General features: G+C 45.5%; 1 protein-coding gene across 3 annotated transcripts in view; it reads left to right on the top strand.

Annotated features, from left to right (window-relative positions):
• Positions 1–23,194, top strand: part of Cd99l2 (CD99 molecule like 2) — a 112,608-nt gene extending 89,414 nt beyond the window's left edge. Inside the window, exons 6-13 of one of the 3 annotated variants that reach the window (XM_008829482.2) lie at positions 4,878–4,949; positions 5,026–5,109; positions 6,466–6,531; positions 12,983–13,021; positions 13,515–13,634; positions 19,058–19,123; positions 20,342–20,435; positions 22,115–23,194. In XM_008829482.2, the coding sequence (XP_008827704.1) occupies positions 4,878–4,949; positions 5,026–5,109; positions 6,466–6,531; positions 12,983–13,021; positions 13,515–13,634; positions 19,058–19,123; positions 20,342–20,406 (512 nt within the window). In that variant the 3' untranslated portion in view covers positions 20,407–20,435; positions 22,115–23,194. Of the gene's footprint in view, positions 1–4,877; positions 4,950–5,025; positions 5,110–6,465; positions 6,532–12,982; positions 13,022–13,514; positions 13,635–13,897; positions 15,015–17,820; positions 18,278–19,057; positions 19,124–20,341; positions 20,436–22,114 lie in introns of those variants that run through there. The other 2 variants (XM_029561811.1, XM_029561812.1) reach the window with 2 other exon arrangements.
• Positions 23,195–23,828: the final 634 nt, after the last annotated feature.

The raw sequence follows: 23,828 nt of genomic DNA, 5'->3' as shown, positions 1-23,828 counted from the left end.
GCTGGGGGCTGCAGTGATGGCTCAGTGGTTAAGAGCACTGACTACTCTTGCAGAAGATCCGGGTTCGATTCCCAGCACCCACATGGCGGCTACGAATCGTCCTTAACTCCAGATCTAGGGGAATCCGAAGCCCTCTTCTGACCTCTGTGGCATGGCATGACACGGGTGCTCTCACATACATGCAGGCAATACACTCATACACATAAAATAAAAACAATAAATAAAATTTTAAAAAAGAGAAAAGAAAAATATCTGAGCAAGCCAGGGGGAGCAAGCCAGTACGCAGCGTTCCTCCGTGGTCTCTGCTTCAGTCCCTGCCTCCAGGTTTCTGCCTTCAGTTCCTACCTTGACTTCCCTCAATGATAGACTCTAAGCTCTAAGATGTAATAAACTCTTTCTTCCCCAAGTTGCTTTCAGCCAGAGTCTTATCACAGCAACAGAAAGCAAAGGAGAACACTATACATACAGTATCTGTCCTTTTCTATTAGCCTTACTTAAGATAATGTTTTAAGGGTTCACCCATGTTGGAGCATGTGCCACAGTTTCATCCTTTTCTGTTGATCATCTCTTCCTTGCCAGTGTATGGATGCACCACAGCTTTACTCATTCATGGACACTGGGGAGATGTCTCCTACCCTCCTCTTTTTAAAATATTTTAATATTTTATTTATTTTTTTAAAGGTGTGTGTCACCATGACCAGCTCTTTTTTTTTTTTTTTTTTTTTTTTTTGAGACAGTACCTCCAAGTGGCCGGGAACTCACTATGTAGACCAGACTGGTGTTGAACTCACAGAGATTTGCCTGCCTCTGCCTCCCAAGTGCTGGGATTAAAGGTGTGTGCCTTTTATTTATTTTATTTATTTTTCATTTTTATTTTGTGTGTGAATGTATTACCTGCATGCTTGTAAATGCATCAGTGTCATGCAATGCCCATGAGGCCAGAAGAGGGCGTTGTATCCCCTGGAAGTGGAGTTAGGGATGATTGTTAGCTGCCATGTGGATGCTGGAACTGAATCTGGGTCCTCTGTAAGAGAAGCTAGTACTTTTAACTGCTGAGCCATCTCTCCAGCCCTTGTTATTTTTATTTTATGTGTATGAGTGTATTGTCTGCATGTGTGTAAGTGCACCCGTGTCGTGCAGTGCCTGCAGAGTTCAGAAGAAGGCGTCAGATTCCCTGAACCTGGAATTATGGACTGTTGTTAGCATCCACATGTGTGCTGGGAACCAAACCTGGGTCCTGTGCAAGAACAGCCAGTGCTCTTAATCACTGAGCCATCTCTCTAGCTCCCTCCTACCTTCCTCTTGGTAGTGATCTTCTTCCACTTTACTTTTGTGTCACATTTTTTTCTCATTTACTCTCGTGTGCTGTATATGAAGTTTATTTCTCAATCTGGCTTATTTCATTTAACATAAAGATCCCCAATTCTAGATACTTCCTGCAAATGTCCTTTACAGCTGCATAAAATTCCATCGTGTATGGACCACCTTTTTCAATCCATCCATCAGTTGATGAACCTCCAGGCTGGTTCCATATATTGGTTATTGTAAACAGTGCAGTGATAGACGTGGATATACAATTATCTTTGTGGTGTGCTGCTTTGGAGTCCTTTGGGTACATACGCAGAAGTGGTAAATCTGGGTCATATGGTAGCTCTATTTTTAGAGTTTTGAGGACACTCATACTTTATTTCATGGTTGGTTGTATCTATTTACAGTCTCACCAGCTGTGTGTAAAGCTTAATCTTCCCTCACATCCTCACCAGCATTTGTTATTGTTCGTTTTCTTGATGATAGCTGTCACAACTGGGATGAGATGGACTCTCAAAGCAGTTTTAATGTGCATTTCCATGAGCACTAAGGATGTTGAACACTGTCAAATATTTATTGGCCATTTTTATTTTTTTACTTTTTTTCTTCTCTCAGTCACTTCCTTTGCTGAGCAGATGCTTTTTCGTCTTCATGTATTCTCCCTTGTCAGTTATTATTAGCATTATTTCCTTTGCTGTTGTTAGAGTCCTTTTCAACAAAATCATTGCCTGTATTATAAAGTGTTTGCATGTTTTCCTGTAACAGCTTCAGAGCCTTGGGTTGTAACATTAATGACTTTGATACATTTTGATTGATTTTTGCAAAGGCTGAGAGATGTAGAAATAGTTTCATTCTTTTACATATGACAATTCAGTTTTCACAGTATCATTTGTTGAAGACGGTGTGTTTTCCTGGTGTGTTTTTGACATATTTGTCAAAGATAAGGTGGTTGTACTTATATGGATTTATTTCTGGATCTCCTATTCTGTCTCTATAACGTGATTTGTGCCAGTACCATTCTGGTTTTGTTACTATGGCTCTGTCATATGAGATGACATATTGTGATACTTCCATCCAGGATTTCATTCTTTTAAGGATGAATAATAGATAATTATATGGACATACCATATTTTATTTATCTATTAATGTTCTGATAGAAATTTTGTTTTGCTTCTCCCTTTTGCATGTTGTGAGTAATGCAGCTATAAACAATAGTATGTAGGCATTTGTTAGTTGTGGCAGATGCTGCAATGAAGTGGTACTTGATTCAAGACAGACTAAACTTCCAGTATTGTTTTAACTAAGAATAAGCCTGATCTGTTCTCAGAACTGTTCCTTTAGGATTTCCCTTAAAAGTGTTCCTGCAAGAAAAATTGTTCTCTGTCTCTCTCCTCTCCTGTCCTCTCCTGTCCTCTCCTGTCCTCTCCTGTCCTGTCCTGTCCTGTCCTGTCCTGTCCTGTCCTGTCCTCTCCTCTCCTCTCCTCTCCTTCTGGAAGATAATAAAATTGTGCTTGAAATGCTGTGGAGCAGACCATCCAGACCATCCACTGAGGCATAGCAGAAATCGCTACTTAACCACTGAGTCTCCCCTCTTCTCTTCTCTCCCATCCTCTCTCTCTCTCTCTCCTCTCTCCTCTTTCTCTTTCTCTTTCTCTTTCTTTCTCTTTCTCTTTCTCTGAATTTAAACAATACATCCAGCATGATGCTGGAGGGGAATTTTGTCTTCTCATAGATGAATTTGCCTTTTCTGACCCCTACTGACTCACAGCAACATACAAAACCACAAACCGGTATTACCAACCTAATCCCACATGTTATTTGCAATGTAAACGCCATGGATAATTCATTGCTTCCAATATTGCTGCTTTCAATGCTGATACTTTCACAACACACACATACACACACACACACACACACACACACACACACTATTCTGGATCAGGGGCAAGGAAGGATCATGAGGGAGAAATAGAGAACACAGTTTAAGATGAAATCCGTGTGTTTAGTTTACCTTGTAAAAGTTGATTATAAGAGGAGCCCAAGGCCTAGTAAAGACTGTTTACAGTGTTTTCCTAAAGGCTACCTAGATATAAATTATCTGATTACATAGTAGGAAAGTAGATTGTATAGTATTAAATATTAAATGATTTCAAAATATATGATTAAGTTTGGTTACAAGGTTGGGTAAGACAGGAGGCATTCTCAGGGACATCATTTCTACAGTTACTCTCAGATTTCTATTCATTTGGGTATACGCTTAGAAGCAGAATTTTTGGATTGTATATTAATTCCATGTTTCACACTTTGAGAATGGGCTCTCTACATTAAATGCATTATTTAAAATTTTCCGTCATTAATGCACTGGACTTCTAATTTCTTCATATCTTCTCCAACACTGAGTACTTCTCATTTTTCTTTTGCTAAGAGCTATCTTAATGGATATGAACTGATATTTCAAAGCAGTTTTGGATCATTAGTGATGCTAAGCATTATTTTATATGCTTATTGATCATTTGCATATCTTGATTAGAGATACATTTATTCATGTCTTTGTTTTAAAAATCATGTTAACTATTTTTGGTTGTTGTTGAGTTGTAGATATTCTTTATAAAGTATGGCTTATTACATATAAGACTAGTAAATATTTTCTTGCATTTTTCTGAGTTCTCTTCACTTTGCTTAGACTATCCTTTGCAATTTTTAAAAGTTTATAGTAACCAATTTAGCCAATGTTTCTTTTGAGGCTTGTATTTTTAATATCACATCCAGGAAATCATCTCCAAATATCATGAAGATTTTTTCCAAAATCGTTTCTTCCGAGAATTAAAAAAATAGCTCTTGTGTTTAGATGTTTGATTAATTTTGAATTGATTCTTATATGTGGCATAGGATGACGGTCAAAATTCATTCATTGCTTCTGTGTCCGGTTTTGCCAGCACAGATATTGCTATTTTATTTTTGGTGACTGTGGTACCTGTGCCACTGCCTTTCAATGGGAGGAATAATTATGACAAATTCTTCTAGTGTTTGAGAAGAAACAGGAAAACTCATGAATGCCATGGACTTGATGTGAAAGAAAGCCATGTTTCCCAAAAGAATCTAGTTGTAGTCAAAGACCATACAATAGTAACCACATATAAAAAAAATATGTGTATGTCTGTTAACCACTTTCAGTTTGTAAGCTATTTCTATACATCAAAGAAAATGCCTGCTAAGTCCATCTCTGGGCATTTTTATCTGTGGTTCATTTGCTAGACTAACAGTAGTAGAAACCATGGATTGAACGTCTCAAGGATCAAGTGTAAGCTCTAGGATTCCCCAGTCCATGTGAATCTCAGCTCGTGTTCCGGCTCTACCACTCAGACCCCATCTTCTAAAGAAAAGTAATCCGAACCTACCTCACTTAAACATTTTCATCTTTTTGGCATCTTTCTCCAAGTGATTGGAGGTCATACAGTAGCTTCAAGCACCAAGATAGAATTTTCTTTTTAAGGTGTGACTTCCTTAAACTATAAAGTATGTATACATTTTTTAAACCATATGATTCTTGTCTTCCTTCCTACTTCTAGAGAGATGGGACCATGTCACCACTACCACAACTAGAAGGCCAGGTACAACTAGAGCACCAGCAAATCCTATGGGTAAGGCAACTGCTCTGGAGAATGGATTAAGGGAGAATTTCCCCATGAGCTGATGGTTTATTTTGTTTTGGTTCAGATGATTTTAACTTGGCTGATGCCTTGGATGATCAAAATGATCGAGATGATGGCCGCAGAAAACCAAATGCAGGAGGAGGTGGAGGTATGTCTTAGCTGGTTGTAATCATTTCCTGGTAGGATCTGTCTTACTAATTATAATAACATACAGAGCCATTCATAGTTTGGTATAACTGGTCCACTTCAAGCCACAGGAGAACTCTAAAACAGTGACACTCAAGCTTTTTAATCTTAGGATCCCCAAATTATTGAGGATCTTAAGAACTGTTGTTTATGTGAGCCATATGTATCAACATTTAGCATCTGTATACTTTACTTAAAACTAAAAAATCCCAAACATTATTAATCAATCTAAAATGATAGTAAAGCCACATATATTAACATAAATAGCATATTTTATGAGCAGTCACTATATGTGGCAAGATGAAAACAATTTAGTGAGAAGAGTTGCATTATTTTGCATTTTTATAAACTTCTATAATGTCTATCTTGGTGGGAGACACCTAGATGCTCTTTAACTTTTTTAAGTTTATTTTTATGTATATGAGTGTTACACTTGGATGTGTGTGCTCCTATATTGTGCAGTGCCTGTGGAGGTCAGAAGAGGGTGTTAGATCCCTTGGAACTGGAGTTGTGGATGGTTGTTAGTAGCCATGTGGGTGCTGGGATTCAAACCTGGGTCTTCTACAATAACAACTAGTGCTCTTAACTGTTGAGCCATCACTCCAGCCCAAGACTCTTGGGTTCACATACCTACTTGCTTGTTGATCTGCAATATGTTGTGCTTCAGGTTCTCAAATCCAGCCTCACAGAGATATACAGCTGGAAAAGAGAACATGTTAGTTATTCTTCTCATTGCTGTGATGAAACACATGACGTAAACAACTTAAATGAGAAAGGCTTTATTTGGGTTCACAGTTTCAGAGTGTTCAGTCCATGTTCCTTCGCCTCATATATTGGGGCTGAGCATGGTAGAGGTGGAAATATATGGTAGAAGACAACTGTTTACCTCGTGGCAGACAAGACACCCAGCAGAGTAGCTCACGTCGTGGGAGACGTGAAATGGAGCCCACTGTATGAGTTGCTTTTTGAGTTGCTGTGATCAAATATCTGACCAGAAGTAAATCAAAGGAGGAGGGATTCCTTTTGGCTTACAATTGAGCAAGGGATACAGTTCATCATGAGGGCAAGGCACGGCAGCTGGAGCGTGAAGCAGCTGGTCACATTGTATACACAGTCAGGAAGAGAGAGATAAGAAGTCATCAGTTGGGGTGGGAAGTCTGAAAGGCTCCCAGGGATGTACTTCCTCCAAAAAGGCTCCACCTCCTAAAGGTGCCAAAACCTTCCAAGATAGCACCAACAGCCACAGATCAAGTGTTCAAACACATGAGACTATAGGGACAATTTTTTTCTCATTGAAATGTCTGTTTACTTTTTCTAGGTTTCTCAGACAAGGATCTTGAAGATATAGTAGGAGGTGGGGGATACAGGCCTGATAAGAATAAAGGTAGGAGCAACTCTCACCCAACTGCACACCTAATTTTGATTAAAATGGTGACCATGTAGCCTTCAGGTGAACGATGCCATTCTTAGCCTCTGGGAAATGAGAGGTAGTACCTTCTGTTTGTAAGTTAGGTTTCCTTTGGAGCCATGTGAACTGTACCCCTTGGGGTGGGGACTCATTTGTAAGCCATTCCAGAGAAGTTGTCCATTTGCCTTGCTATCCCTTAGGCCAAGATGCCACTGAGCTAGTGTCTCCACTGTAGCAGAAGCCTGTTGGTGAGGCAGTGCCAAAGGGCAGTGTCCTGTGACAGGACACTCACGGAGGGGAGGTGGTGACAAACTTGCTCTATTCAGACAGCCAGTTTCCTGTGCAGTGGACGGGTTCAAGTATATCCTGAGAAATATTTTTAAGAAGCCCCTAGCAAGTCAGATCTTTTAAAAATGCCATTGATTTTTAAAATAATTTAGGATGTACAAGTAGTTGTAAAATACTGTAGGAGAGGTTCTTGTACTCTTAGAACCATAGTAGATTTTCTAAACTAGGATGCCAACATTTGTACAATACTGTGAAGTCATGTACTGACCTTATGGAGATTTTGTCAGATCTTGCATGCATGGGTGTGTGTGTGTCTGTGTGTCTGTGTGTGTCTGTGTGTGTCTGTGTCTGTGTCTGTGTCATGTGTACATTTCAGTAGCCACCATCACAACTGGGGAGGCAGTTTCACCAATTCCCAAGTCTCTCCTTCATGTTATCCCTGAGTAGTCATGTCCTTGCTAAAGCCACATGTTTTTAGTCCACCCCCCCGCCACCAACTTGCTAACAATATAAAAATTTCATCATAGTATACATCAGATCGGCCCCTAAGCATGGTTGGGATATGAGCTAGACGATGCGGCAAAGCAAGTTTGTGTTCCAACTGGTGGCTGTAACATGCCAGAGCTGTGACGTGGGGTTATAATCAGTTGCAATAAGATGTTAAAGTTGCAGTTTGAAACTCTTTGGTCATTCCTGTTGTGATGGGAAGTTGTAACAGGGTCTAAGGGCTTCAGGTTATCAATGTATCTGGATGTAACCCTGAAAGAGTTCCCATAGTCCTGGCTGCAGTAGTAGTGTCTGCTGTTTTCTTCCAAGCACCATGGGCCTTTCACATGAGAATAGCATTCTCTTCTGATTGATTAAAGTATACCTAGTCAGATGTGTCCCTCGAAACACCTATCCAGGTGGTGTCATCTCTAGGAAAAAGCCCTAAAAGCCTCTAAATGAAACTCATAGGTGTCAGCACAACATGGAGCATTTAAAGGGCAAACCCAGCAAATTAGCCAATTACTCCTGGATGAAAAATGGTATTTCCAGATGGGAAGATGAGGGCCATAGTTGCATATGTAAGTGCACACAGGAATGGAAATCTGAATGACATGCCAGGGGCTTTTCTTTATTAAAAGCACTTGTTTTAGCAAGGAAGAAATGTTAGGAAATTCTTTAATTAGGCTCACATTGGAACTTGTCTTGTAAAGAATAATCAACTGTTAGCTTCGGTTATACCTTGTGTCATCATAGGTGTCAGGAAAAGAAGATAAAAGGGTAGAAAGTAGAACACAGGAGGAGCACACAATTGGATGCTTAGACACCGCCCTTTACACCAAAACATGCTTATGCTATATGTGAAGGGGAAGGTATCACATTTACATGAAGTACAAACTTCAGCAAGAAAGAACCTGATTAATGTATTTCCCAGGCTTGAGTCTTAGGGACATAGATTCAGTTGTTCTCTTTAGAGTATATTTCTGAAGTAATGTATTATCTATTGTGTACTTTTTTCCTTAAGACAACATTTCTTTAAATAAATAAATTTTATTGTTTGAGAAAGTTAAGAGCACAAAGGAACGGTTTTTCAAATGTTCCCATAATTTACTGGTGAAACAGTCAGTGCTTTTGATCAAGTATAGGTCGTGCAGTTATCATATGATTCAGGAATCACAGAATTCACACTTGTTTGTCATTGTTGAGGGGGAGGCCTGTAACCCTCCACCCTCTACCTCTATTCCTTTCCTGCTCTTCCTGGACCCACATTGCCACTTGTTTTTGCCAACAGTTTCCTTCTTTCCCAAGAACTTTGGCTGAGAAACTTGAGACCTTTAGCTGTCACCGCCTCAAGGTCCGTCCACATGGCAGCATTTTGTTTTTCCGACTGAAGAATACTTCATTGTGTGGATAGGCTCATTTTGTTTACCCATTCTCTCCACTGTCTTTGAAAACAATATTTCCATCTTTACTGTATCTGTTATAACTTGAAGTATCTGAACCCTGTCAAGATTCCTTACTGTTCTAGACTCAATCCATGTTTAGTCCGAAACTCTAACCCCAATGGGATATATTTGGATGCTGGGCCCTTACAAGGTGGTCAGGGTTAGATAGATGCTCTTGGGATAGGACTATCCTGATGGCACTGGCAGCCTCATAGGAAGAAATTCCCGAGAGATTTCTTTGGACCTTTCCCACCAATCTTTATAGCATTTATAGCATGTGAGGAAATATACATAACATTTGGGGAAGAAATCCATGGAAGCTCTGGTGTTCTGCAATGTCAACAGGCTTCAGACACAATCCCAACAACAGGTTGTCGACTGTGGCATGTACATAGGGATTTCCTCTGAGGTACCCTTGATATAGAACACTGAGGGCTTTGCTGTCCCATATCGGATTGGGGCAGGGCACCCAGAATGTTATCTACAGAGTTTCTCTGCTGGGGAATGGGCACTATCTGGCTGCGGAGAGTTTCTGCAACGGTGAGGCATGGTTTCTCAGCTCTGTTTAATTTAGTAACTGTAACTCATGTGAAGCAAGTTCTTTTCCCTTTTTTGTTTATTACTTTTTTTTCTTGACAGGGTCTTGTTATGTAGCCCAGGCTAGCCTGGACCTTATGACCTTCCTGTCTTAGCCTCCCAGAGACTTGGTTTACTCGCAGGTATCATCACACACAGCTTTGCTTATTCACTTTCTTTTTGTACTTCTCTTGCACTTTTTTTATATAATAGAAGTACATTTTAAAAATATCCAAATGCCTGAGCTGTGTCTTGCCGGAAGCCTGGAACATTCACAAATGTCCTTAAACACTTCAATATCCCCCCAGCAGTTGTAGGCATAATCATCCTACTGTTCCACGATTCTCTGTGTCCTTGGTGACAGGATGCGTCATGCACTCACTGTGAGCCAGGGGTTGGGCTGCTGTCAAAGAAGGGCAAGTCCATGCCTTGTGTCCCTGTCTCTCCCGGTAAGTGGCTCTGTAGGACTCAAGGCTGACGTCTATGTGTGCATTGTTGTCTTTGTATTTGAGATGCTGTAAGTCTGGTACCTCTGTTGACAACATAGCTTATTCACAATGTCTTAATCCATTCTCTGTTGTTATAATAGAATGTCCAAGGTACAGTAATTAATAAAAGAGAGAAGTTTATTTACCTCACAGTCCTGGAAGCTAGAAGGCCAAGACTGGTCACTGCATCTGGTAAAGGCCTTGTGTTGCATACTAACATGGTGGAAAAACAGGAGGGCAAGTGGGCATGAGTCCATGAGACAAAACACGGCCAGACTCACTTTGTAACAAGCTGATCTTGTGGCAACTAACCCAGTCCCAAGACAAAGGCATTCATCTCCCAATACTGCCACAGTGGCAGTCAACTTTCATCACAAGTTTCCATGGGGACAAAATCTATTCAAATCATTGTATACAACTTCCAAACTGAGGTAATGCCTCTTATTCTACAGGGTCTATCCAAGTGATGGATGTTGCTATAGCTATGGGGTCCCTTTTGCTATGGGATCCACTATAGCAGTGCTCACTATCACTATGGTGGTAGACTGTAGCTAGGACAGTTGCTATAGTATAGCAGGGGTCCCTAGAGCTAGTCCATGTAGCTGTGTATAGGGAGAGCAAATTATACTATAATATATACCATACAAGGAAATTTCTGGAAAATGAAGACCCTGCTAGTGGCCTGTGAAATAGCCTAAAACTAAATGAAAATAATTATTTGTTTCACCATCTAGGAAGAATCATCAGTAATTCTTTGGATATTATTTCTTAGTATTTGTGTCTGTTTTTAAAAAATGAGATCATGCTATCCTTTGTTTTTGTTTGCTTTTGATACAAGCTCTTGCTTCGTATTCATTATGTAGCCCAGGCTGGCCTTGAACTTCATATTCTTGTAGAGCAGATTGGTTCTACCTGTGTTCAGAGAAAACAAGTGGAGCTCAGAAGCCAAAGACAGATAAAGACCATGGCTCTGGCCTGAATAACTTCCATGATAGGCTTGTGTGGCTCCTGTTGATTCAGATTCGTGCAACTGGATGGACAGAAGGACTGCAGTGTGTGTGTGTGTGTGTGTGTGTGTGTGTGTGTGTGCTCATGTTTTTGTGGGTGTGTGCATGTGTGTGGAGACCAGTTGTCAATGTTGGTTGTCTTCCTCAATCACTCTCCACCTTATTTTTTGAGACAGGGTTTCTCACTGAACCTGGAGTTCATTATTTGGCTAGGCTAGCTAGCCAACATGCTCCAGGGATCCCTCTGTCTCCATCGCTCTAGTGCTGGAATTATAGGCATGCTGCCTGCTCCAGCACTTACATGGGTGTTGGGATCCAAGCTCTGGTCCTCATGTTTTGCACGACAAACACTTTACCAACTGAGCTCTCCAGCCCTGTGACTGTCTTTTTATTTGCAAGTTGTTCTGTGGGTATACAGGGTTACCTTTCCATAGGATTACTGTCATGGGGGTGGGGGGAGAAAGCTTATTGTTTTGTCACTATATTGGGACATTTTTCCCTCCAATCACTGGTGGTCAGGAACTAGTGGAAGCCCTGAGCTTTAGAATCTTGTGGGAGTGTCTGTCTGGATGTCATAGGCTGGGTGTGGTCTCTTTGCATTTACTGTAACCTATTAGTTCCTAGTTCAACACTAAACTAGATTGTGATGTTCACATTGCTGGGTATCTTTGTAGTCAAGCATTATAAGGGAGAAAGACTTGGGGACTTTCAGCTATATTCTGCTTTGAGATGAAAGGAAGAAAAGGTTGAATTACTCAGAGTCCTGACTCCAGGAAGCTAGTGACTCCACACAGCCACACAGGATGCCTGTGTGAATGCTTACCTTTACCCTTGATGATGACACTTCACTGGACTCCAAGCATTCGGTGCTGAAATGTCAATCCACTGACTCCTGTCCTCCATCCTGCTCGGTTTCCTCTGATAGCAATGATGGTGTCAAGCATGCTGGTACTCAGCCTGGCATGGTGAAGCATGCCTGTAGTTCTGTTGCTCTAGGGTTGGAGGCACAAAGATCATGAGTTTCAGCTCAGCCTGAGCTACGTAGTGAGACCTGCCTCAAAACAAAAGCAAGCAAAACAAAAATGCTATCGTTCCTTTTAAAAATATATAAATAGGCAATCAGGGATGTTTATAAAATGTTTTTAAATGGAGGACTGAGCTCCATGAGGTAACATAACAAACTTCATTTTCTTTCCCAAGACTGTTCAAAAATAGACTGTTTTTAGAGTAGCTTTAGGCCCACACCTCCACATACTATATCTTCCTTCACTATAGTGTAACATTTTCACACCCAGGAACCTAGACTGTTTGACTGGTGAAGGGAATGCCAGTGCTTCTTGCTCCCAACACCCTAGGGGAGTCTCTCCTGAGAACCCCTAGATCCTGAGAACACCATCTTCTTTCATCAGTGAGCATTAGGCCCCAGGGAGAGAATACTGGGAAGGATGAGCTCAGAACTAAGAACATTCTGGAATAATACCTGTTACTTATCAGGGATTGGCTTTCTGGGGAAGTGCATGCGTGTATGTGCCTGTGTGTGTGTGTGTGTGTGTGTGTGTGTGTGTGTGTGTGTGTGTGTGTGTATGTTTAGCCCTATGCATTTTTATCACGTTGATTAGTGTGAGCATCACCACAATCAGATGAGTGGTCACAAAGATCTCCTTCCTACCATCCATTTATAAGCAATGTTAACTCTCTCCCCACATTTCTCCCCTCCTCTTCCACCATTAATCTGTTCTACATCCCTGTGATATTTCAGAACTTTTTGAATGTGAAAATATTGGACATGGGTATATATGTTTGCATTTGTTTGTGTTCCAAGAACAACTCCAACTATAGTTTGGCATAGTTGTGCAACAGACACTTGGTGGTATAATTTGCAGTGAGGTTTGAATGCCTTTTGCTTCTCTTCCATCTGCCTGCTAGCCTGAACTCACTCCTTTATAAGGTGGCGATGCTAAATGGAGCTGCCCCATTGGATAGTGAACTAAACTTAAAGCCAGAGCCTGAAGAGTACTGTGGGTAACAGGTGTTTAGTACATAAATACAGTCATTTCAATAGGATGTCCTCCTAGAGGACTGAGCCTGCTGGTCTTGGGGTCAAGGAAGACACTAAGTGCTTTTGTCCTTTCCCCAGGTGATGGCGGTTATGGCAGCAGTGATGACCCTGGATCTGGTGGGTATTTGTAGCCTAAGGTTTCTGTTGGAAACACAAGGAAAAATAACTCTGTCCCTTTCAGAGTTGGCCTTCCCTGCCCTTTCCCTGAATGTTTCTGTGTTGGCTCATGGTTTCAGAGGTTTTGGCACATTGTCACTTCACCCTGATGCCTTTGGGGCTGTGGGGAGGTGAACCATCAGGAAAGAAGCCCGTGGTGGAGAAGGCTGCTCACCTCTTTGAAGCCTGGAAATAAGAGAGTTGACTTTTGTAGCAAAGCCCCTCCTCTGAAATCCACTCTAGTATGGATATATCCATCATTGAGGGTGGAGCCTCATGATCCACTTACCTCTCAAATGTCCTGCCTCTCCCCCTGCTGCATTAGGATCCAGGCCTTTAATTCATGAACTTTTGAGGGATATTCCACATCTAAACTACCATTGCCAATAGGGTGAGTAGAAACTCTGGATTTGGGGCCATCTCTCCTCAGGTCTTCCCATTCTTCCTTGTCCAGGCATGTCGGCAGAAACTGGCACCATCGCCGGTGTGGCCAGTGCCCTGGCCATGGCTCTGATCGGCGCTGTATCCAGCTACATCTCCTACCAGCAGAAGAAGTTCTGCTTCAGTATTCAACGTAAGTGCATATCTGCACGTGGAAAGGGGCCCAGGCAGCTTCTCACCCCTTCCATGGTCTACCAAAGACTAGCAGACTCTCTAGCAGGCACAGTTTTGTACATCCTTAGGGATAAATTTAGGCCAAACTGAAGAGTATGCTGGTCTGGAAGAAGAAATGGGGCCACACTATGTGATCTTGACTATCCTTGTGTCTTCGTTACTAGATGTCAGACTTCTATAGGGAACAAACCTCAGTGAAAATTGTGTGTTTTCTTTTTATAGAAAGGGAAGAAACCTGAGAGGTCCCCATGGCCTCAGATCTCACCGAAGGGGGCTTTGAGCCTGCAGAGGCCCAGGGTTACCAGCTCCTTTTACTGCTGATCAGAATACCATGGCCTCCCAGGGTCTCTTAGACGTGGCAGTAAGCACCATCAGTCCCTATATGATTCTGGCAGTGCCCCTTTCTGATCTTGCCCTCCTGAGAGGTCACTGTCTGGGTACCCTCTGCTCTTCCCCAAGTCAGATCATTTAAAATGTATGGAATCGTGTGGTGTTTTAAGGAGTAAGAATGAAAGAGAAATTTTTCATCCCTGCCCTTTGCTTTCTATAACTTGAGAAGACAGATTGCTTTTGTTGTAGGCTATAGCCACGAGTGGGGAATCTGTGGCAAATCGAATAGTACAAAAGGCCTCCAGTCTTTGAAACCTATTGATGTCCCATGGCAGGGAGCCTGTTGGAATGCTGGTGAGGAGAAACAAAGGGACCACATTTGTTTGTTTGAATACCACAGCATCCATGTGACATTGTAAGTAGAGTGTCTAGTTCAAGGCCAGTGAATTTGAGTTCAAGTGATGGCCCCTGGCTTACCCATAATTTTTTTCTTTGATGTGCTGTGAAGCTTAAGGCCATCTCCTTCAGTCTCCCTATGCCCTTCTCTGGGCCTCTGCTCTTTACTACACATGGAGCTGAGCTTCCCAGGAAACTAACGTGGCTCTTAGGGTACTTTGAGTGTGGGTATTGCTTAAGTCCCTAAATATTTCACCATCTGACAATCATATTGCCGTTTCTTTTGCTCTTGTAGAACATAGTTCATCAGTGATGCCACAGACAGGTACACAGGCCTTACACAGCATGCTGCAGGGGGCACCATTCACACCTCAGTGCACAGCCTATACAGCTGCTCATAGTTTCTGCCCATTGACCCACCTGGTTCCACAAGCTTGGCTGTAGGGTGGTTAGGAACATGGACATATGGGGATGGAAGCTAGATTGTTCTAACCCCTACCTGCCCCCTTCCCCAACTATAAAGCAAAGGAAGTTTTTAAAAATATTTTATCACTTTTATTTTATGTGTATGAATGTATTACCTGCCCCCTTCCCCAACCATAAAGCAAAGGAAGTTTTAAAAAATATTTTATTACTTTTATTTTATGTGTATGAATGTATTGCTTGCATGGTGTAAGTGCACCCATGTCTTGCAATGCCCACAGAGGTCTGTCGGATCCCCTGGAACTGGAGTTAGGGATGGTTGTTAGCTGCCTTGTGGTTGCTGGGAATCAAACCCGGGTCCTCTGTGAGAGCAGCCAGTGCTCCTAACCACTGAGCCAGCTCTCTAGCCCTACAAAGGAACTTTCAATCTGGTGAAAAACACGGGAGTTCCATGTGTTGATGGCTTGGATGAGGCCAAGGATGATCCTGAATCTGGTAGGATATTTGCATGGAGACCTTTGGGCACACACCAGGGGCCTGAGTTATTTATGGTATGGGGAGGTGGCTCTGTGTCATCCTCCTGGATTGTTCCAGGAGCAAGTAAATGGAGCAGTGGCCAGGCTCAGTCTCCACCCTCAAGCTTGCTACTGCCTTTGAAGAAAGAGGGAGCATTAGGGAGTTTCTACCCCAGAGGTCTACAGCTATCTTCCCACCCTACCGCCCCCACCTCACACCCGCCCCCCAGGAGGTGGGTAGAAGTGATTTGGGGATTCCAGGTCAAAGACTCTTCCATGTGGTTCTTGTGTGTGGCAGTTCTTGGGGCTGAAATCTCTCAATATTCTTATCTCAGCCGCTTCAGAGGGAAGGGAACAAGGTTCTAGCTAAGGGTATTTTGAGAAAACACCTCAGCTTGTTAGTTAGAGAAGGCAAGATTTTGAATAGGCATCTCCTGCCTCAAGATGACCTTGGGAAGAGATAAGAGGCCCCACTTGAGCCACCAGACAAAGTAAAGAAATAACTAATGTCATGCAGCAAATAGCTGTTTATTACTTTCAAGATAGTCCTGTGTGTAGTGATGTTTTTAGCCAGTTGTGAGTTGGTCTCAGGAGTGGCCAGAGGTGTGGTTCTATCTGCACATCTGCTGGAAGTCTTATTTGGCCAGAAGCACCACATGAGGCCCATTTGTGCCTTCATTTCCCCACCATTTCCCCTGCTGTGTGGTTGGGCAAGCCAGTGTGGGCTTGGGCCTTAGCAACGAAGGGGTTATAAGCACTTCAGACCAAAAACCCTTTTCTTTCCCTGCCACAATGTGGAAGCCAGGAGAGTCACCAGTACGGTCTAGCATGGGAGTGCAGCAGCCCTCCGTCCTCAGCTGTCCAGTCTTCCTGTATCTTTCAGGACAAAGAGCCACTGTCCGCGTGACTGTAAACAACCAAAACATGGTCTCTGAATCGAGTATAATGGCACACACCTGTAATCACAGCACTAGTGAGGCTGAGACAGGAGGGTTGCTGTGATTTCGAGGCCAGCCTGGGATATATATAGTGAGTTCCAGGCAAGCCTGCCTTAAAAACCGTCAAGAAACTTCTTTTCCTGCTTTGGAGGCCTGAAGTCCAAGAGCAAGCTGTCTGCAGGGCATTACTCCCTGCAGGCTCTGGAGGAGTTGCCGTCCTGATTCTCATGGCTTCCAGGGGATCCCGGTGTTCCTTGACTTGTGGCCACAGCACTTCAATGGCTGCCTCCACCCTAAGTCCAGAATGACGTCACTTTAAGATTCTTAATTATGTCAGCAATGACTCTTCTCCAAGAAGAGGTCACATTTACAGGTTTAAGGGACAAGGACACAAAGCTGATAGGGAGACCTGGCACACGTTTATGGGGCAGAGGGGGGACAAGCCTCCTCCCGTCAGTCAATGGCAAGGTGGCACAGGAAGGGAGGGAGACTGGGAGAGCTTGGGTGTAGCCCTCAGCCAGCCCACCTGCGTTGTGGACGGTATAACAGTTAGGAGGGCTCAGAAGTTGGACAAGCAGGCTAGGCAGGCTGACTTGCTTACATAGCGGGTGGGCGGAGCTTGGACTTCCCATCTTTTCTCTCACAGCTGCCCTCTGTGTCTGGGAGTCCTAGTCTTCATGAGCCACACCACATATACCTCCGGGTAATTATTGCCCCTCCTTGGCTAGGCTTTTGTCGTGTCCTCCCCCCGCCCTTCCAACCTGGGACATACTTCACCCTCTTCCAGGGGGACCTGTTTACAATGACCTGAACTTCCCCAAGCTCCCTGTGGACTTCAGAGTCACAGCCCAGGCCAGAACTTGGCAAAGTCCTGGTCATTTGGTTTCCCCTTGACCCCCACAGTCATCTTCCCTTCCTAAGTGCTCTGCACTTCCCAGGGTGCGGCCTCCACTGTTTCCTCCCGGTTTAGGGCTGGAATGTCCCCTCCCAAGAAGGTAGATTTCTCTCTGGCTAGACTGCGCCTGCACCAGGAGTGCTTCTGTGTGCTGAGGCCCCCTGCTGGCCTCATTCAAGCCTGTGGGCTTGCAGTTTCCATACCTGTCTGGCTTTCAGAAAGTAAACTCGCACCCTCCGTACTGTAAATTCTGGAGCTTGGTACATGGATGTGTACCTTTTCTGGTCCAGGATCAGAAAGGTCCCAAGGATGTTTGTAGTGGTAAATAACCTTGGCAGAAGCAGGGGTGAGATTTCCAATCCCTCCTGTTCGCCAAGCTGCAGCCTAGAGCCTCCAGCATATGGAGATCAGGAAAGGCAGATTTGGAAGCCCCAGAGAGGTGGCAGGTGGCTGCTGCAGAGGACCTGCCCCCACCTCTGTGGCCTCCAACCTCTGTTGCTACCAAAGGGTTGCCCGCTTTGGGAACTCTCAGCTTCGCTGCCTGCCCTCAGTGCCAAGGGTCAGTGAGTCTCACATAAAACCCAAGAGGTTTGTTGCCCGGAGCTGAGTTCTTACTCCAGGGTTCTAAGCTTCGTGTCTTGCCTTCAGATGCAGCAGAAGGTCAAGGTAACAACGTGCTTTGACTTCATGTTCCTAGTGCTTTGCCCTTAGACACCTCATTACCCATCCCATCCCCTCTCCCAGGCGCTCTTGCTCTCTCCCTGCTCTCTGCCTCACCTCACCCTGGCACTCACCAACTTGGCTGCAACCACAACCATCTTTAGCTTTTCCTGATATGTGTGCCACATAATCCTATCCGCAGGCTCAAGATGGTTAGAGTCAGGGTTGTCTGTGGGGTCAGGAGGGGGTCACTCAGACACTCACTGGTGAACATCTCTGAGGAGCAACTAAAGGAAGAAGGCCATCTCCTGCTCAACAAGTGCAGGCTGGGCAGTGGTCTGGAGGCCCAGGCCACATCTCCCAACCCCCACCCACTAGGCACTGAGACCATCATTGCCTGGCTTTGCATGGTAGCCAGCCACCCCCGCCAAAGACTACTGCCTGCATTTTTTCATGGGTCCAGCAGCCATGAGGGCAGGTCAGAGCCTGCAGCCTGAGATGGCAGAATGACTTGTGTCCAGTCCATTTTCCCTGCAGGCCCTGGGTTATCCAGAGAGGATACGGACTCTTAGGGAGCTGATCTAAGTCCTTGAATGATGATGGCCTTTGGCTAAACGAAAAGGATGCTTTGTAGAGTCTCCACATTGCTCTTGGGACTAATATGGGGAGAGTCCAGATCACAAACTCGACCAGAGCAGCTGTTGTTGGGCCCTGGGCCTTCCAAGTTTCAGTGGAGACAACAATCATTCCTGTTGCCAGGAGAAGCTAGTTGACTTCCCTATGCAGGTGCTGCTGGGAAGTCTGTGTTTTGGCATCTCCAGAGTGAGCCCCATGCAGCTATCTGTCTCTCCTTGCCCTGCATCCATCAGCCACTCCCACAGCTCCCTTTCCACCTCCCTGGCCTCTGGAACCTGTGTGGTCCCATGGATGGTGCTGAGCCCTGCCATCCAGTACCCTCTGCTGGATGGAGCTGTTGTCTTGATATGGTGGCAGTGACCCTTTGGGGATGGAGTGTTCGACCTTTGATGCATGATGCTGTTTATAAAGAAGGTGATGAGAACTCCTGGCAGCATGGTCCTAGGTGGCCAGTCTTCTTCCAGAAGATGTGCTGGTGGCCCAGGGGCAAGAGTCTGAGCCTGCCAGGCTTTACTGTCACGGAGCACTCAATCATGAGGGCTCCTTTGGTTCCTTTGAGCATCACTCACTTTGCCCTTGCTCTTTGCAGAGGGTCTCAATGCAGAGTATGTGAAGGGGGAGAACCTGGAAGCTGTTGTGTGTGAAGAACCCCAAGGTGAGGACTTCTCAATCATGGTCCCTGCTGAAGGGTCTTCTGGTCATTGGCTCCATCACTGAATAGTCCTGGGTTAGGCAGGCCCAGAAGTCAACTGGCCTCCCGGCTTCTTGAGAATAAGGACACTGGGATGAGAGCCAGGGCATCTGGGTGTCACAGTGATGACTTCTGGGTATTGCTCCTGCTCATCGTCAGCTCTTGAATCACCAGAGTGTGAACCCAGGACACTTCTGTTCTTTGTCAGAAGAAGCACATGCATTGCATTGCATCTAAACCTATAGCCTGTTTTTCTGTTTTATTTGTTTTTGAGTTGGGGTCTCAGGTAGCCCTGGCTGGCCTCAAACTCACTATGTAGCTGGGGGTAGCCTTAAATTCCTGATCCTCCTGCCTCTACCTCCTGAGTGCTGGGATTACAGGCATGTGCCACCACAGCTGGCTCTAGAGCTAGTCTTTTGATTAGAAAATGGCCAAAGACAAGAGGGCATTTGGTTAAAGGGCTGACCTTCCCTGGGGAAGAAATTAAAGACCACATATGGTAAGGCTTCTACTTAGAGTGGTCAATTGAGATGAAGACATACCTGTGCCCCCAGAATGCTGACGGGGACACAAGGCTTCATGGGGCAGAAGGAAAGCCCACTCCCCATCAGCCGAGCCTGTGGTGGCAGAAGCCATCATGAGAAGAGACCAGGGCTACAAGACAGCAGCTAGTGGAAGGAGCCTGAGGGCTCAGGAAGAACTTGGCTCTCCCTACTCCACAATGGAGAGTGAGGGTCTCGGGCCACTCTTTACACCTACCTGGTAGTTCAGCGCCAAATGCACAGAAATAGCTCAGATCCAAATGAAGAATCACAGATTCAATTAAGCGTTCTCTGTCACAATTTTTAGCCAGCACTGTGTGAGTACCTGTGGACCGAGTACTCTGTTGAATGCTTTAGAGCCAATAAGCATACATTTTCCAGGTGAAAGAATGGAGGCAGAGCTCTTTTGTGCAGTCTGTTTGACTTTCTCCTTTGCTCCCCTTGGCCCACCCAGAACTTTGCATCTGGGGTCCATGGCAGTCCCTACTGGGGCAGGGAGCAGGCCTGGGATGTGCAGGGCTGCCTACACATCACACAGGACTAAATTTCTTTCCACACAGGGACTTGTTTGTATCTTTGCTCCTCTTGGGCAGGGCAGAGCAGAGGCAAACCCCTCCTAACAGTCATCCTGTTTCCCTAGTGAAATATTCAACACAAGAAATACAGTCTGCAGAGCCACCACCATTGGAGCCGCCCCGGATCTGAGGCTGTTCAGTAGCAGGTGCACATGAAAGGTGCCACCACTTGTGACCCAGCTCCTGACTTTGTCTGCCTACCCAGCTGCCTCCCATGCCACTGGCTTCTTATTGTTCTCAGTTCTCTGGACAAGCTTTGGGTGTTCGTGAGTGTGGTTTCTATGCCCTGTCCTTCAGGGTAGGGTGTCTGCCCTGCCATGAGTCCTTTGAAGAGACTTGGTGCTGAGACTTGGTGCTCAGACTTGAGACCCAGTTCCAGCAGATGACCAGCACCAGCATCTAAAGCTGCTGGGTCATAGAGACAGCCTGCTCTGTGATTAGTGTGCGAGCTAGGAGGGAAGCCAAGGTGAGAGTGGCATAGGATGCTGGGGACAGTGCTGAATGAGAGCACTCCCAAGGTCCTGTGAGCCCCCTTACCTACGTGCTGCAGGGGCTTATTGTGGTAGGGATCTACCACTATGTAACCCCTGACAGTGGCCTCTAAGGCTGTAGGAGCTTATTGTGGTAGGGATCTGCCAGTACATAACCCCTGACAGTGGCCTCTAAGACGTATAAGGAAGGGGCCCAGCTAGCACCTAGGAGCCCCTGCAGGGAGCAAATCACACAGCACCAAGCTGCAACACAGACACACAGGCACATGACATGGAACACCCAGGCAGGTTTTTCTTCTCCTCCTCCCCCTCCCCCTCCTCCTCCTCCTCCTTCTTCTCTTCCTTCTCTTCCTCCTCCCCCTCCTCTTCCTCTTCCTCCTCCTCTTCCTCCTCCTCCTCCTCCTCCTCCTCCTCCTCCTCCTCTTTTCAGTTTCAGGCTTTTCATTGCTGAGCTTCCAGAAAGTTTGCACGGGTGGAGGCTCTTCAGTTACTTAAGTGCAAACATGCATCTCACCACAGTCCCACCCTGAGTTTAGGAATCTGGAGAAGTCAGAAGCTGTGAATTGCAGGCCTGATTCCCATCAGATTCCCTGGTGGCCCAGGTGTGGGCTCAGGCTGGCCTGGTGACAGGTCTTGGGAGTTGTTTGTGCATTGGAAATGAATTTGTATTGCTCACCCCTACCTTGTACATGATCTTATTTGAGTAGCCTGAGCTACAGACCCTGAGAATGAACATCAAAACCAGAAGCATGCTTCTTGTTTGATTAGAAATGTATGTGGGAGGGAAGGGCTAGGGAGGGGAGGGATGGGAGCGGGAAGGGATACTGGCTTAACTCTGTGGACTGTCACTGCCCTTGTAGTTCTGAAGTTGTCATCTGTCTGCTCTGGTGAAGAGAGCCCTGACCATGTTAGCCATAATAAATACAGGAAACCAAGAACTGAGGTCTCACCTGGACCAGAGCTGCCTGCTGCCACCAGGGCTGGCTTCCTAGAATGCTCTTTGGCCCCAGTGAGCTCTGCTGTAAACCATGTAGTCAACCTGAGCTAGAGTCTCAACTCCTGTGAACTTCGATAGTTTGCCATGTCAAAAGAAAGCACTTCTGAAAGCAGAATATGGCACTGGGCATGTGAGATCTGATTTACATACAGCTTCTCTGGATGGCATAATGGCCTCATATATTCCACAGGCTGTGAATTGGCTCCATCACATCTGCTGAGCTGGGATGAGGGAAATCCTACCTTAAGAAACCACTGAAATCTTATGCTGTCTAATGCATGCCTTGAGTGTGTGTTCGTTGTTTAAAGACTATTCATGGTGGAGGGATGGTAATGGTGCCATGTCTCTAGGCAACCTGGACACCCATTGCCAGTGTGTGCCTGTGGGCCCTGAGGTGTCTTCAGCTTCCCGTTTGGTCCCAGACAGCGTCTGTGGATCTGAAAGGGAGCCTGGAGCACTGGGGAAACGGCACTGGAAGGAAGAAATGTGGCCTCAGGAAGCTCCACTCGTTCTGCAGGAAGTTAACTAGCGAAGGAAGTGTTGCCTACAAGATGTGTCCTGTTTCCAGGACCTCCTAGCCTGCTGCCCGGATTGCTGTCAATTTTGCCAAGATTGTGTCTCTGCGACAAGGACATCAAGGGATGATGGCGCTACCCCCTGGCCAGTGCGAAGATAGAGGTGGCTTAAGCGGGGATTTTAGTATCTGTGGCCTGTTGACATGTAGATAAGGTCATTTCTGGGGGGCTGTCCACTTCACCTCTATGGTGAGGCCTATCTGATGGCAAAGCCCTTGAAGCCCACAGCCATGATGTAAAATAAACGCTCTCGTGTGAAACTTTTATGAGTAGCACTGGCTCCAGTGACAAGAGCTCTACTCTGCTCTCCCTTAGCTACCTCGGTGCCTTCTGCATAAAGCCCTTCTGCATAAAACGCATCACTCAGCCCGCAGGCGCTAGCTCCGAGTGGCTGGACAGGCCTAGGCGGGCCATCGGCCTCCTGTTCACACAGTCTCATCCCAGGGGCCGGGCTCCTCCTTCCCGCTGGCGTTTAACACTTGTTGGGGCATTGTGGTCTGCGTAAGTTTTGGGGCTGTCCTTGTAACTCTGCCCCCTTGAAGGCTCCTGAGTTGGCCGGCTTGGGCCAGTCCCAGGTGATAGAGGGGAGAAAGGGAATGAAGTAGAAGAGTCAGTTGCCAAGATTGGAACTCTATCTTGGCAGGAAGAACTTCTAAAAAGCTCAGCATTCACTGGTGGCTTAGTGTAGGGGTGACCCTCTGGTGGGGGACAGGCCCACTGCCTCAGCCACTTGGGTTGTGGTTATTACTAGTTCTCTGGAGACTGCCAGAATCCCTGTACATCGTTTTACATGCTTGTGTCCAAGTGTGAATTGTAAATGGTCTAGTATTTGCATTAAAAATGGAACCTAACAGATTGCTGTGTTGAGATGGTGAAGGTGTTTCTGTAAACTGATGCTGTCTCCTCTGTGATTGAGATGCTACCCTCACTTCTCTTCCCTAGCCAAAGGTGGTTGCTGCCCTTTAGAGTTCTTGCCGTTATCCCCTTCTGCAAACAGCTGGATGTCAGGGCTTCTGCGGGTGGCCCTCATGGTACAGGACCTGCACCATGATGTGTCTGACACCCTGAGTGACGAAGAGGAGGCGAGAGCAGAGCCTACTTTCCCACACTACAATTGCCTCCTTTGGGAAGATGGGCATCGGCTACACCACCCTGGTAGCCCTAGAGCCCACTGCTGTATCCTCCTGAAAGTGAGCTGGTGAGTGTGGCTTCTTGTTCTGTACAGTTGAAATGGAGGCCCCACACCTGTCACTTGTATCCTTATTTGGGAACAAGTCCCAGCTGTTCTTGTCAGTTCACAGCCTGAGCTGGGAATTGAGACAACAGCTGGACTCGCCAGCATGAGCAAGCACGGTTTTCAGAGGCCAGTTCCCCCCGACCCCCCTTTGGCTAAACTAGTCTTCTCGTGAAAGAGCACCAAACCCTCAAACTCAAGGCCACCATGTGACCCTCCTTCACAGAAGTCCTCTGCAGCACCTGTCTTTCTGCA

This window comes from Nannospalax galili, unplaced genomic scaffold (assembly GCF_000622305.1).
Source record: "Nannospalax galili isolate Female #2095 unplaced genomic scaffold, S.galili_v1.0 scaffold513, whole genome shotgun sequence".
Classification (NCBI taxonomy): domain Eukaryota; kingdom Metazoa; phylum Chordata; class Mammalia; order Rodentia; family Spalacidae; genus Nannospalax; species Nannospalax galili.
Note: the sequence above shows the minus strand (reverse complement) of the source record. Positions and strands in the feature narration are given on the sequence as shown.